Genomic DNA, 16,819 nt, shown 5'->3' with positions numbered 1-16,819 from the left:
TTTAGAAATGGGTGAATGAAAGCCTATTTTGAAATTTTAACTTCCTATTCTAGTATTGGAATAAAAACAGTAATTTAATGGATGGAAAGAGTTAGTCAGGCGGAATGAATTCTGAAGCTTGTCCACTGTCATGTAACATCCAATTTAATGAAATAACTGTCCAAAAAGTACAATATAATATGTTGCAAGCCATGTTTTTTAAAGCATGAAATATAAGCAGACTTGAGATTCTGATTAGATATTCAACTATTTTTATGATGGAAGAAAAGTTTAAAAGAGTGACTAAAAATAAACAAGCAAAGCAGTACATCATAATTTGCAGACTCAGCTATATGACTATAAGCAAAATTAATTTAGGCTGAACAACCCCCAAAAAAGGGATCTCCCCTTTTCTCATACTTCTCAATTTTCAAAGAAAAACAATGAGAAATCAAAGTAGCACATGGTTAAGTGGAGTTATTACCAGCCTCTCTGACTCAGAAGAAATCAAAACCAAACACTACATAAAGCATCCTTCCATAGATAACCTGCCATTTGAACAAGGGAGTACGAGGCTTCTGATCAGTAACTGATTTAAACATTCTCATGACATGTGGATTTTTCCTCAGTTAATACTGCAGTCTTCTTACATGCCAAACACTTTTTTTACCCTACACTTAACATATTTACTAAAGACACTGAGTAAATACAGATAAGATGCATTTTCCTTGAATGCCATACTTTTATTTCCTCTTTCCTATATATCACCCTCCATCTCCATACATTTTTTACTCTTCTTACTTTCTCTTCAGTATTGTCCTTCTTCTTATTCATCTGTGAACAGAGTGATGATCCATTCAATCACAGTTAAAAAGGACAGTTTGAGACAGTTTATAGTTGTATTCCACAACTGTTTAATGTAACACACAGGTTTTGTTTTTCCAAAGAGTTTTTTTAACATGCTTGTGCTTTTTTATATAAGATAATATCATCAGTAAAAATAGACTCAGTTCAAGTTTACAAAAAAACCTTTGGAAGTCCATCCACATTTAACAGTTAAGCAACAAGAACAATGCTAATAAATTATTTTGAAAGAAACATGCGGTACAGGGTTTTATAGCAATCCTGGGGATCACAAAACTGCAGTGGGGGAACCTCACTTTTTACACACCATTCTACAGACCATGACATTTTAGGCTAAATGATATGAAGTGTGATAAATGCAAGCCTTCGTTTGAATACAAACAGATTCTTAAAATATTTTAACTAGGTGTATAAGTGAAAATAAATTAGGCCAGTGGGATTTGGGTAAAGAATTCAGATTCTGTGGGATTTTCTTATTTTTACTGCTTAAGGTAGAAATTACACAAGCTTTGAAAGGTTTAGGCCCTTGAAACAATCAGTGAATTATTCTGAAACAAGCTAAATCCCGATCTCTTGACTGGTAGCATAAGAACAGACAAAAATCAGTATGTTTATTCATAACAACATGGAACAGGGGCTGTTTCTTAATGCCTACCTGTGATATACTGTTGCAATTCTAATGCCTTTTTTTTCTTTTTTTTTCAAGTGCAAAGAGATGGAAATGTGCAAAATGGAAAGTGAAAGCCATGACCTAACCTCAAGTTTCTAAGTTAAAAGTCTGATTACCCCACAGTCCCTGTAGAGTCAGGGGGAGAAAAAGGCATCTCCAAAGAATAAGTCAGAGCTTGGGTGCCTGCACTTAATTTTTGTTCAGATCTTTATTGTAGTTTCAAATAGTAAATGACAAAAGGTAYTCCTCTCATCAGCTTCTTAAAACAATCAGGCAAAAATTACTCTGTAGGCATAATTCTACTTCCAGGGCTGAAGTCAGCCCTTATGCATCCCTTAAAGCAAGTGTAATGGCCAGAGGAGTTGCCAAAGCAAAGCCTGCTGGACTCCTCTTCTTCCCTGAACTGTCCCAGATTCTGATTTTTCTGAAAAAGCAGGAAGTCTCTTTTGAGCTCCCACATGCTGAGTATCTCCAGCACGGCCTCTTGCTAGGCCAACGGTGTAGGAAACACGGGCAGAGCCCAGTCAAAGAGATTCTTTACTAGATCCAGAAGTGGAGCTTCCTCAGCTACACACAACACAGGCACCTCATCAGTAGAACACCCCATCACGTCACTAAAGTATCCTCTTGCCAGTACATATGAATATCTGCTATATTATAATATTTTATTTAAAAATATCATCTTCCATTTGTTCTTTTACTACTCTAATGATTATAATGATCACAACGAAAAGGTATGGGGCAAAAATGCAGATGCTCGACTTTTCTGAGCCCTGAGCTACTTCATGAGGTTCATCAGGGAGGCAGGGGTGTTGTTTCATCTGACCATGTTATCAACATACCTAGTTTTGCTGTGCTTTATCCCCCTTGACAAGTCAATGGATCATGCCCTACGCTGACAAAACTTCATCAGGGGCTCTGTTGTGATCTGAACTTGGACCTGTGGCGTAAAGGTGGCAGGTTTCCCACTGCACAGACGGCTAGTTGATGATCATGACGACAGCCCTACCGGGCACGTGTTCACAGCCACACTACAGAACTGACATTGTTACGCTTGACAGTATGCTACAAAACGATGATTGAAAAAGCATTAAAGTCTCTCTGCTTTCCCTCCTCACAAAGAAACTCTTTACTCTTAACCTTTTAATTTTATGTCTTCCTATCAAACCCCTTAGCTTTCTAACCTAATACTCATTCTCAATGAGGTGCCAACATGAACACATAAGTGCTTCTTGGTTGTTTAAGCTTAAGTAACATTTCTTTTTACTAAATAAGAGAAAAAGACAAAATTCAAAGGCAGAGCTGACAGTCACAAAGTTAGCAAATGAGGAACACAATGATTTTTTCAAGATAATCATGTTTTTTCCAAAAAGCACGATGATTTTTAACTATGCCTCTTAATATGAAAAGTGTGCTTTAAAATGTGTGCATGAAAAAGCACTGTGTAAAACAGAGCAGTAAAATCTGTTATTGAAATCCTTCCATTTCCATTCTCTAGCTTTTGTTTTTAACTGTGCAGTCTTATAGGGTTGCCGCTCATATTTAACAAATGATGATTTCCAAGGATACATGTGTATTCATACAACAATATGAATTGTTCAGGAACTTCCAGCAGCAGGGTAATATAATATACTACAAGAGTTCAGTGTGGGTTAATTGCTCTGCAAAACGGGTATCTTTTTTTTATGACCCAATCCCCTTTGGGAACATCAAGCCTCCCCCTACACTGACAGAAACCATGCAAGTAGGGGGCCCACTTTATTAACAGGAAGAAAACCTACTAATTTTACATAWCACACACACACACAAAAAGGAACATATTTTGCTTTCAATTCCATGAAAAATCAGATGCACAAGGTGCGTGACAGAAAAATAGGGACCTAATTGTTAAGCGCCCTCAAGAACTGTTCACAACAGGTGGAAAGAAAGGCAAGGAAAATTGACGCAAGGGAGATGACAAATCCTAATACAGAAATCTTTCAGCAAGCATGTAATGAAAAATGGTATTGCAGAGAAGAGTCTGGGAATGGCACAGAACCAAATCAGTGCCAAAAGCTTCCGAATTCCTCACTTTCTACAGGCAAAGAAGGGAACAGACTCTTGGCTGTATTACAAAAATTCTTGCATGATCTTTTGTTATAAGGATGAAGGACAGCTTTCCCTAATACTGGATGATGCAAAAGAGCACCAATAAGTGAGTGGAAGAATAAAGTATGAAATACTATATATTTAAAACTAAATTAGCAAAAGTTACTGTTAAATTAATTTGATTTAAGGGAAACAAACATATTCTGTTATTTGAGCTAATCTTTATCACCACAGGAAGGCACAAAATATCTATTGACTATAGAAATCCTTGAGGAACATGAACACGGAAGCAGCTATTCCATCAGTACTAACTTTTTTTTTTTTGCCARGAAAAAGCCCTGCTGCAACTTCAACCCTATAAATAACAAAAATGGAAGTTTAAATGTTGGTAACCCAAAACAGCAATGATCTAAAGAATGAAGAAGAAGGAASTATATCAAGGATAAATTAAATGAGATTGATGTAGGCTAAAAGCTTAAAAGTCTTTCAAGAGCAAGTCTACTGCCACTAGTATCTAATTTTAGTTTTTAGGTTAGACATTCATTAAGCAGAGCATTTCTGTCCCACAGTATAGCTTAAATAAACAAGCAAAAATAAGAAACCTAGCTTTATTGCTTTAAAAGTAATAGGCACTATCGTGAGAGCTTTCTACACAAGGAAGCACAGGTTATCCAAAATGATAAAATAGCTTTTGGTTATGTGTCTGTAGAAAAGATATTTATGCATACAACATTTAAATGTAACTGACAAGTTTATGAGCACCTATTTTTTAAATATCCAATGGCAATGTGCACTTCCTGAGAGAAAGGCATCCTTCCTGCCCACCGATATCTTCCTGTTCTCTCACATATATTTGGGGAGAGGGAGGGGAGAATCATTTTTACAAAAGTTATAAATGACTTTGTCTTGAAACCATAAAGCAGCAGAATGTGGCATTATTCATAATCACGCAACCACTGAAAAAACACACCTTTAAGGACATGAATGAAACACCACAGAAATACTTTAGCACTGACTAGAATTCTGAAACAGATGTCACGGATTGACTATGTCTATGTTAAAACAACTTCAAAGATTTGTAATTAAAAGAAATTTGTTGCAGTTAAATTTAAAAGCCAACCTGGAGTAAGATAGATTTTTTTGTCCTTAAGCAAGAGTATGTGTTTTCTGAACCGTTCACCTTGGTGACAAGACATTTCTTTATACAAGACAATTAAAGTATTCAGATACTCTCATCATGCTAAAAGACAAAGACTGTTCCTTGAAGCCTGTATAACCAACAGTCCATACATCTTCAATCAAGGAAAACGCAAGCTCAATCACACTACTTGCAGGTGGTTTTGACTATACGGGAAAACTGCTTCCTCCACCCAGTTGAGCCTAGATTATGACACAACTAACTAAAATAACCATAAGAGTTGTAAACAGTTTTCAGATCTTTGAAGAAAACGGTCAGTCAAGCTACGCAGTTATAAGACGACCGATTTGTGCTTGCAGTTACAGCCATAACGAAATGATGCAAGTATCTGAGAGGTTATGCCTCAAACACCCACGCCTCACGAGGGAATGCAATACAAGCCCTGTGACTACATGACCTGTTTTGCCATGTTTACCTTCAAGTTACTTCTCCCTTCCCCCTTACCGGATTTGAATTTGGTTAAAAAAGTATACAGTTTAAACAGAGAAAAAGGGAGTCCTAATGTTCATTTTTCAGAATTAGAACCGTAGTGCAGTTTAAAGACTTTCAAGCAATAGGGATGAGGAAAAGCACATAAAAAAACTAGAAGGGCACCAACAATGCAAGGGGTGCATTTCTTTTTCAAAGCCTTTAACTGTTTGGAAATTGTTTATTCTAAACTGTCATTTTTTTTAAATATCCTATTCAGCAATTATGAAAGCAATTTTCTCTCACATTTCACTTCCACTAACATCCACCGTTCTTGTGCCAAACTCTTGCTAACAATGGCACTGGACCACGTACCTTTGTGCTTCTTCCTAAATATTGGGAAAAAGCCCTCCACAATGGCATTTCCTATTCAGTACAATCACATGCTGCCTTAATCATGTATAAATCAAATCATCTGCCAAATAAAACATTAAAACAGAATACTGGTGCCAGTAAAGAATTAAACTGAAATGTATAACTGATTAATATACTTTTAAATTAAATGCTTTTGAAACCATTGCAGCCAATTAAATGAAGGCTAGAAATATTTCTTTATCATTCTCAAGATCCACAAGCCTAGTAAGTATGTCTCTGCAATGCTACACTGTACCACTGCACTTGCTGCATCCTTAAAAGTAATGGTTTCATCTTAAATAATACAACACCAGGGGAGGGGAGGCAGTACAAGCGAAACTGCTTTGGGAAAAGCTAACCTGTTCAGGCGACACTGGCAGAAATATCTTTGATGGAACAGACAGACAAGGTTTCTGAAATGGGACTTGCAGAAAAAATTTCCTTTTAAGGAAAAAATGAGAGGGGGTTTCTAATCTGTGGTAAGGATTTTGAATTTTAATTTAAGAAATAAAAACTGAACTGTTTTTAAAAATAGTCCCAAATGATTCAAGTAAAGCTTTTAATGTGAAATCACAAAAACAATAATCATTATTTTAAATGATGTGATATTTAAACAAATCTTTATTTTACCATTAGACTAATGCCCTTTAATTTTAGATACTTACAGGTGAATTCACACTTTGCTTGCTACCTTAGGACATGTAAATGTATGCCAGTGCTAATACAGTGTGTACATTAATATGCAAAAGGCCAGTGCAAGCCATCTGGAGAGCTAATGAACAATCAAGGGATTCCAAGTTAAACTACAGAATTTTCCCTTCGAATCTTTAGGACAACACTGTCAAGTTCAATCTATTCACTTAGGCTCCAGAATCAATTTTTCAAACTTTATGACAGGTCTAATAGTTTCCACCTGTTTCTCTTGCTTGACTTTTGACTGGCACGTTACCAGCCTGGGTGGAAATGCAGACAAAGACCCCTATTAGGCTCCGGCTGTTTCTCTACCGTGAGGTCACTCAGCCATTAAATTAGTTCCAGCCCACTTTCTCCTCCTATGTCTTAATTTTTGGGGGGTAGGAAGGGCCGGGGAAGGGAGAAGGAAGCGAGACAAAGGTTTGATGGGCTGCTTGTGGGAAAGGCACAGGAAAGTCCAAAACCATGCGAGTTAGAAGCCAGATTTATCTGCAATTTGCAAACGATTCAAATCCCACAGATGAGATTCTGGAGGTGTCGGCATCATGTTTGCAGTCATCGCAAACTCTGGTAAATTTGAGAGATTTGATCATGTAACACTTGCTTATTGCAGTACATGATTGCATATACATGATATATCTTTTTTTTCTTGAAATTACAAATCATCAATAGGTCCTTCTTTTTGTGCAAGTAAGGAAATTTTTTTTTTGAGAGAGAGAGAGAGATTTGTTTGCCTATGTTTCGTTTTGACCTGGCGAGTAGAAGAAAGTGATATACTACATATCCCCAAAAATTCATAACGCTTCACCTGGAACCCTGGGTGAACTATTACAAGTACACTGAAAACGGGACAATTTTTTCTTCAGTAAAAATAATCTAATATGTATTCGCATCAATTTCTAGTGATTTAAGAATTGTTATCCTCCGCGAAGCCTCCAGGCACTTTGCTGAGTTGCAATCACATGCATATACAGACAAAATTATTTTCTTATTCACAACAACAATACATTTACAATAACATCAACCATAATATTTAGGACAAATATCTTGATTAATTAAAACAAAAGGCTTTCAGTAAGCTAAATTTAATTGCTCAAATTCCAATCTGACTGGGACCATCTTCCCCGTAGAAAGCTGCTTAAAGGCCCTCTGTTTTACATCTTATCTAAAAACTGACTACTCAGGTTGCATCATGATGGGGCAAATCTTGAAGATCCAGATCTGTAAACACTTCATGACATTTGGACTACTTATGTAAGAAAGCAACTTGGGTGCTGAATGCTCTGCCGGAACATCACCTTAGAGAGAGAAAAGGTTCCACATTCATTGAAAAAACAACACCTTTCTTTTTGTTCCCTCATCTTTCTTGAGAATAAAATCATATGTAAATTGGCAGACCTGATTCTATTCAGCTTGTGATATCTAAATGAAACCACAAAACTCCGAATAAACAATGTACTTCATCTTACTGAGATGTGTYGATGCTGCTACTGAGAATACCACCAAAATCTGAAGTCTCTTGACCGATTAAACTGAAATAYCACTTCTTCAGTTTCTACACAATAAGTCTGATTTCAACCCAATGGGTTGAACACGCTGTGAATACTAAAAATGAAGGAACATATACTACAAATGATACAAATAAAATAACCTTTTCTCTGTGGGCTCTCACTGAACTAGCATGTCTGTCTATGTCCAAAGGTCCCTGTAACATCAGCTGCAGGACTAGGGCATAAATCTGAGTGGAGGGGGGTGACAGAAATCAGACAGCAACATTTTTTGTGGGTGTGCAAATATTCACACACACACACTCAAACAGAATTAGTCTGCTTTTAAAAAAACTGGTATTTGATTGTCTCTAAATTGCAATATTTTAGCACAAATTATCATTTGTTAATTTCTATCTACAAAAACTTAATTTCAGACATTTAGTAAATGAAAGAGTGTCAACTGTGAGACTACAAATTTATTTACTGTAACACTGTTCTAATGCACTCAYACACATATTTTGTGTATATCACCTCCACTACTTTCAAGAAGACATACTCTATAATTTATATCAGCCTTGTGATTTAGGCTCTCCAGCCGAAAAATAAAGCTCTTATAACTAGTTAACTAATCAATTGTAACATCTAAGGCGATTTAACTGATGATCTTAATGCAAAAAAAAAAAAAAAAAATCCAGAAAAAAATAACTGAGGTTATTTTCAACAGTAAAATTCATCAGAAGACTAGGATTTTTGCAAAAAAAAAAAAAAAAAATCCAGAAAAAAATAACTGAGGTTATTTTCAACAGTAAAATTCATCAGAAGACTAGGATTTTTGCAGATAAATTAACTGATACTCGAAAAGTGGCTGTCAAGAATTATAGCAGCAAGTATAAACACATACAGAAAAACCTGTCCTGAAGAACAACAACTTCCCAAAGACAGATCTTTCCATCAAACTATTTCATGTTTTGAAACATAACAGTATACTCTTTGTACATAAATTCCAACCTAAGATTTAGTAATTGTGATTGTCATACAACTTAATCTTATTCTAAACTTTGATGAACTACTTTCTCAAAGGTATCTCACAACTTATTAACAATGGTCATCTGTTTGATGATGAAAGACCATCTCATATAACACAAATCAATGTTTAAAAAAAAACAAAGAACATTTTTGTGAAATACTCAGTAAAGGGATATTAAGTAGTATGAGAGAAAACCACAATGTTAAAATTAAGGCCTCAACCTATTTGGTATCACTTTTGTCAAATAACCAGCTTTAGAAAATGTATTAATCTTCTAAGTATACATGTTTAATACCTTAGACATTCTTACGGTAATATTCATGTTTTGTAAGAGGAATAATGACTAAACTCACACACATGTATGGCTTAGTATTTATACACTATCAATTACCATCCTGTGAACACCTCCCAACAGATCTCTCTTTTATGTCCTATTTAAAAGAGGATCTGCTTTTTGAGTTTGGATGGCCTCTAGGCAACAAATAAGCCAAAGAGAAAAGAAGTTTCCTTTTGAGCATTGTGTGTTACTGTAATTCTGAAATCCAGATCAGCAAGCTTATTCGAGATGGTTTACATCAGTATCTTACCCATCTAGAAGATTCATTGTTGTTGTGGTAACTTCAGAAAACAGAAGGATCTTTCCAAGCTTCTTTGTCTGCAGGTTCTGTTGATATGTCTCCAGGCTGAAATGTTCTGATGAGAAGTTTCCCATCTGAGTGATGACTGACATGAGAGATGGAGTTATCTCCATTTTTGATTCACAAGATGAAACAAATTTAAGAGACACTTTGCTGGATTCTATTAATCCTTTAGCATCTACGTTTTGCTCAAGCCATTTCAGAAAAGCAAGATGGATTTCCTGCGGGCAAGGGAAATAAAATAAGACACAGAAATATGCATCACCATATACGAAGACATACAAACATTCTTCTGAAAACATTTATATTCAAGCAATCTCTTCTACTTCAGTACGGGAAAATTAATTCCATTTCCTCTTCCAAGATGGACTTCCACTGCCTGCTCTAATCTGGTCTGGCCTGACCACTTGGTAGTCACTTGCTAGACTCRAGACCAAGCTCCGTTGCAGATTAATCAGGCTTAATCTTTTCCTACAATAAGGTTTGTGACCATTCAGCTAGATACTGAAGCATGGTGTACACACATTCTGCATTATGCAAGTTCTTCAGCATGCTAAATTTCTTTACTGCAAGCCCTTCAACCCACTGCTGAGATTGGAGTTCAAGAATAAAGCAACAGTTAAGAAAGGAATATCTACTGATTTCTCAGTGGATTAACTGCTAGGAGGGCTCATACCTTCAGCTAACAGAAGTTTCACTACCATTACCTCAACTTTAGACAAAAGCAGCTATTAGCTAGCTAAAACAGAAGTGTGTAACTCAAGAAAGCACATACTTAAGAAAAGCCTAATCACTGTACAAAAYGCAGTTATAACTATGCTCTGTTGCCACAGCCAATGACAGAGCTAGTACACATTTCTGTAGAAAAAATTTTAAACATGAATTAAAAATGCATTATGTACGCACATAATTTTAGGTATGTACACTTTGACCTTTCTTTCTTTTATTTTAGGCTATTTAGAAATAAATTTTATTAAATGTAAAATAAAGAGATGAATTACTGGGAACATTATCACTGGTGATTCACTGAAACAACTGTTACATATTGATAGAATTTTTTTGGAGAGATCTAATGCTATTTTGAGAGATGTGATGTGAAATGTTTGCCATCTCTTTAGAACACTGTAACTTAACAGTCCAAGAACATGGATGCTGCGACTTCTTTCCACCAAGTATGGAGCTTAGATTTCAAAGAGTCCTGCTTTTCCTAGGGACAAAACAGTCTTTTTCACATGCGTATCTCCATTTTTTCAAAGAAAATTTTAAACTGAACTAGACAGGACCTAATTTACAAAAATAAATAAAAGTAAGATAATGGTATCAAAAGATAAACTAATTAAACAATATACTGATGTAAACCAGGAAAAGAAGTAAAAGTTACTTAATCACTGATTAAAGCTATTAATAATTTACACATCAAATTTGAACTGGAAGAAGAAAACTCAAGTAACATTCTGGGGGCAAAAGTGTAAGAAGCACAAACGGATGCTGAAATGTATGGACAAAAGATTCCCTAAAAGTATTACAAGATGAGCACAGCTACCCAAACAACACCTGAGGATACAATTCTAAATCTGGCCCTCTTCATTATACTCTCCTTTTCAGGATACTAGATATCCCGAAAAAGATATATAAGCCCGTAAAAATTAGGTATTATATTCTACTGAAAATAAAGTATTAGGGATTCTTGCCCTGAAATTTTCTAAGAGGAAGACATTTGACTTTCATTGAAACAACTTCTCTTGATGCACAATTTCACATAACACTGTTGCATATAAACGCCTCCTCTAACCCACTATGTGCCCCTCCTTCCCATTACTGCAGTGACTTGGAGCCTCAATTTTGAAGTTTTCCTAAGCAAGTTCCTAAGGTAGGACTAAACTATCTTGCCCTTGAACAASATGTCCCTGAGCTCCAGTCCAATTCTTTAAAACACACAAACTGCAATTAACAGCTMATTTCCTATAAATAGCTATCTATCCAAGGAATTACTCCAATTTTCCAAATCTCATTGTTATATCCATACGGAATGAGAAATGTGTTTCTGTTTCTAACACCTTTCTATGGATTTTCCATCCTCAAAAACTACATCTTCTAAAGTTTCAGATGGACATTACTCCTCGCGTGATACTCTTTGTATGCCGAATGTCAACAGACTTACTGGTTTGCAGCCCTGTAGTATGGGTAGAAAAGCATAACATGAAGAAAGGAATATTTTTTTTCCCAGTGCAATCTAGCACTAGCTTCTAAATCCCAAAAGGACCTAACAGTGATTCAGTCAGTAGTTAAATTTTACTTACAGAAAAATTACTTCTCATTTCTCGGTTTTCTAAAGCTCCAACTGAACTCTTTCCATTTAACTTCTTGGACAAAATATTCTTTAAATATTTTTTTCCCTTTTTCTTTTTGGCACATGCACAATACATGATGAGGTGACATTAAAGGTTTTATGAGTTCTTTGAACTGATCTTCATAAACCACTTGTATCTTCACTTAGAGTAGTATCTTAGGCTTGACAGACTGCTGATAAATTCCTTACATACAATCCTACTTGTTTTACCCACATAGTAACTTATTCACTGTTGGTAATGCTTAGAAAAATCATAGCTTTAATTCTTGTGAAGGAATATATGGAAACTGTGCTTAAACAGAAAGTGCATTTTCCTATTGCTTTCTGAAAATAGAAATTCACTTAGCATGAATGTCTGAACATGTGAAGTCCTAAACACAAAAATGTAATTTTAACTCACAAAAGAATGGATTTACAGGCTTATAGAAACAGACGTTACCTTAAAAAAAAGGTGCTTAAAGTACTATTAGTTCTAAACAAACAATGAAAGTGTTTGATATGATGCATCAGAAAATCCTGTGTACCTTTGCCACAGCATATTTTAAGAAAGGACTGAAATAGCAAGTATTTATTAAGTGCAATATTACATTATTACAAATATGCCATACAATTTGCTACATTTATCCTTTTAATATGTGTATATTCATTCAAGTTTTTTTTTCCATAGCTTTAGGCTTCCTTCTTGATTTCATTTTCTCATTTCTAATGCATATTGAACCATTTAAGATTTGTTATGTGTATATAATTACAAATCCATTTTTCCCATAATGTTTATTGAGTTGATCAGAAATATAAACACAGGCAATACATAATTTAAAGCAGTGTTTGATTTTTAGAAATTTCTAAGATGAAAAAAATTTACATTAATTTTTTTTAAGGAAGCAAATTTTCAAGTCGTGTCCAAACACTCACTAGAAAAAGTAATTTTTACTGCAAGAACGTCCTTTACACAATTAGAAGCACAAAAGCATGGACGCTGAACCAGTGTGTTTTTGTCTCCACAATTACATGGTCACACAGAGTACCAGAGAGGCTCATTTTTATATAATGAAATAAGCTTCTACAAAAAGCCAGGGCTCACCTTTATTTCAACCCCATTAAAAAGGAATATAATCAGGTCAGACCCAGAACTGGGCGATCTGCTGCTAAGCGCAAGATTCGGCTTTGAATTCAAAACGGGGAGCCTAACACCACACACAGCGGTCGCGGGCAGAGAGCGAGCCTCTGCCCAGCCGCGTACGCCGTTCTGCAGCAGCCTCTGGTGGCCGCCGAAACGAACGGTGTCGCTTCCAGCAACTGCCCGGCCTTGCCGACCTCTGGGACCAGCTCGCGTACCGGGTACGGCGCGCAAGGCACCGAACCGAGACACCAGCTAAGGGAACACCTCAGCTCCCGGCCACTGCTTACCCCCATCTGGAGTGCATTACCAAAAACTTAAAACATGCAGGAGCGAGCGTTGAACGAGTATGCAATCAAAAAGGCAGTTCTTGTTAGGTATTCAGGCACCCGCAACAGTATCTGCAGCCACGTACACGTACAACCATACCAAAAACTATGCTACGTATAGTATCGGGAAGATACTTGTAAATATAAGAACTACACATGTTTTAGGGTGGCACAAACTTATTCCAAAATTGGTAATCTTCATTACTCCACCAGCTCGGGCAACATGAATAAAAATCAAGACAAAGTTAACCTCCTATAAAACTGTTCATTTTTCAAACCACATTTCGAGGTCTGTTACCACAAGCTGCCGAACTAAAGTTGTAACAGCAATTGTAAGGTGAAAAAGGAAGAGTAAAAGCTACATTTTGTTAACGAATTAACATCTGTTTTCTATGATTTTAAGCATTTGGTCAGGTATGTGAAGCAACTGTTGCATAACAAGTTCTCTTTTGCTGTTTAAAAATCTTTTTATTTTTGTAATCATTAGTTTCACTTTTTCCTAATGCTTATTTAGCAGTCGAGACTGAACAAAAAGGAGAAAATGGGCAGACGAAAGAGACAAAAACCAGCTGCATATGGACCCTTCTYTACTGTAGTGTAAAATAACAGAAAATTATAGCTCCTGATGGGGATGCTTTTATTTGCACCTGGGCTCTATCAACCAATGAGACTTATACACAAAGCACAAACTTTCAGTTATAATGGTTAAAAGTAATCCCAAATTCCAACACTTTTTAGTATATTTTCTATATATTATTTTTATTTCCTTTTTTCATTTCTRTATGTATGTTCACATATACATGTAGATAGACATATACATCTCTCTCATCAGGCATGTTTGGGAGCTGCTTTTTTCTACCAAACGGTGTGACGATACATGTTAAATTCTGTATCAATGGAATTCTTTGTTGAGGCAAAATTTCAGTCACAGCCTAAATTCATTTGGTTCCTATTAAAAACATGAAGGTGAAACTAAATCAAAACTAAAAATATAAGGCCATAAAATGAACAAACATTATACGTTAGATAGCTCTCTACTTTCCTGGGGGAAAAATAAGGCAAATTTAACTACTGATGCTCTACCCAGTGATTCAATAATGTGACTATAATATAATCATCTATTTTAGCTATTGTTTTTTGAGTAAGTGAGGCCAAGTATTCATTTTGTGAACATATAGCTAGGAGATATCACACTAGTAAGTTAGCATTTTTATTTAACAAGTTTTCCCCTTCCTTTTCATAAATGTAACTATTTCCAATGAATTGTATCTACTTCTGCTTCACTGTACTTACCAGACTTAGAAGTTGATCTTAAAGAAATGTAAACAACATACCTGCGTTGTACAGATTTCAGAAACTACTCTATTTTACATCTTCTCTATACACTTGCTTTTTTGTAAATAATTAGATTTTGTTGCACTACAGTCAAAACTTTACAGTTAAGTAATTAGATAAGGATAAACAACAAAATTAATCCGGATGAAAACTTTTATTTGTAAACTTTGAAAAGATATACTCACTGAGTTTATTTGTTAAATAACAGCCAAAGATATTCCTGTCCTTATGGAATCTAATGAAAAATAGTGGGTTTCCTTATTTCCTCAAAATAATTATTTTTAAACCAAACCACAGTGAAAACAACTGCACTTCCAAGGAGCAACATTGAAAACATTTTAAAAAAAGAGCTGCAATACAAAAAGTGCCAACTACAACTGCATAACAGACAGCACCTCAGAGTGAAAACAGGTATCTTTTTGTATCATTCTCTTCTTTTACATAATTTACATACATTCATCCTTAACACCTGAAATCTTTCTGAATAAACTTGCATCAGTTTATTCAGAAACAAAAGAATTTCAATTATAGTAGGAATAACCCACTGGGCTAATATTATTCTCTGTTTCTTGAGAATTGGTTAACTATAGGTATAACTTAGATTAGAGTCATTAGGATGACAACAAGCTTTTACAGCTGTATTCAAGGTTGGTTTAAACCAGCTAACTAGCTGAGTTGCCACCAGTCACACAGTCACTGCAGTGCAGAATTCCACAGAGTGCAAAAGCTGCTCAAAGAGCATCCAGTGACCCCGATACAGCCCAGGCTACCATGGCTTTGTTTCCTGCAGTGCCCGAGCTAGCTGGTTGAAATCTAGCGCAAGGATACCTGTGAGTCTACATGGCTGCCACTGCAGACATACTCTTAATTAAAACTAAAATCAAGAACAGAGAGTAACGTAAACAAGCTAAAATCTGAACAAATACACCAAAAACATGCAGTGCCCATGTAAAAACAAGCCTATAAAACCCCAWAAGTCATCAAAAATTTTCCAGGAACAGAAACTTCCCAACAGAGACAGGATGCAAGACTAGTAACTYGGAACAAAGAGTATCTATGCCATCATGACCCAAAACAGCACTTCTAAAACACAGGGGAATAACTCATTTCAAAGCTTTCCAAGGAGAGCACTAAAGGTTGACCACACAGCACAATGCAATGCCAGGTGGAGCTACCTGAAYTGGCCATTTATTCACACTAGCTGTCCTTCAACGGAGTTAATTAGCCTCAGCAGGAGAAAGGCCTGCAATAGCAGTCATAGGCCTTCCTTTCCACAAATGCGATCGTTCAGAGCTAACGCTTGGCTGCCCGCGCAGCACGGCACAGCACGTGCACAGCATGTGCACTGTAGAGCTGAATCTCAAAACGTCACTACTGACTAAAGAACGCAGAAGAGAAAGCAAGCACACCTCTCAACCTGCACTTCTCAGAGCACTGGGTACATCAGAGCGTACAGGAAGGCACAAGGGATACATAAAAAAATGGATAGACTTCTAGCAGAAAGGGACAAGAAAGAGGGAAGATGCAAGAACAGGATTAATTGTCTAAAGTTGGTAAATTCTGAATTAGGAAGAGATAGGACTAGCAGAATTTAATCTAAATAATGTTACTTTTTGCTGTCTCACCCTCTCTCCCATGTGCTTATACTGGCTTCCAGGAATGATATGGGAACACTCCAACAACTAGTTTAACAACCATAAGTCAGTCTGTACAAACATTATACAAAACAACCTTGCAGAAAATAGATTTTTGTCTAGATTTTGAGATATTGATTGAGTTTACTGCAAAGCACATAACCATATATATATTTATTAACTGCAAACAAGTGAAGATTACACAGGGATAAAGTACTGGTCATTTAAAAGAGGACATGAATAGCCCATTTCGAGCATAACCATTTTTATAGACATTACACCTTCATATGGCTAACCTGCTGTTTTTCTGAATTGGCTATTTTCACATACGAAGTATTGGGTTCAGATATGACCTTAAATGCATATATTTTATGTGAATTTGCCCATAACAGTACTGATAAAAAAGAATAAGTAATAAAGTGTTGCACAGCATTTAGAATCTGATTTCAAATTTAAAATACAAAAATACACGCATATATAAATACACATACAAAATATACCCTCCTTGCATTACACAGCTTTGCTTAACAGCTGTACAAGTTTAAAGGTGTTAAATTACCCACTGGAGAGCTCCCATAGCATCCC

General features: G+C 35.9%; 1 protein-coding gene across 5 annotated transcripts in view; it reads right to left on the bottom strand.

The window, feature by feature from the left end:
* Positions 1-16,819, bottom strand: part of HLCS (holocarboxylase synthetase) — a 132,277-nt gene that overhangs the window by 75,881 nt on the left and 39,577 nt on the right. For all 5 annotated transcript variants that reach the window (XR_003255479.1, XR_003255480.1, XR_003255481.1 and 2 more), the window contains exon 6: positions 9,419-9,690. Coding sequence is in view for 2 of the 5 variants with exons in the window: in XM_026077677.1 (XP_025933462.1) it covers positions 9,419-9,690 (272 nt within the window). In the remaining 3 variants the exon portion in view is untranslated. The remainder of the gene's footprint in view (positions 1-9,418; positions 9,691-16,819) is intronic.

This window comes from Apteryx rowi, unplaced genomic scaffold (genome assembly GCF_003343035.1).
Source record: "Apteryx rowi isolate R43461 unplaced genomic scaffold, aptRow1 scaffold_46, whole genome shotgun sequence".
Classification (NCBI taxonomy): domain Eukaryota; kingdom Metazoa; phylum Chordata; class Aves; order Apterygiformes; family Apterygidae; genus Apteryx; species Apteryx rowi.
The sequence above is the reverse complement of the archived record's forward strand: the minus strand, read 5'-3'. Positions and strand labels throughout refer to the sequence as shown.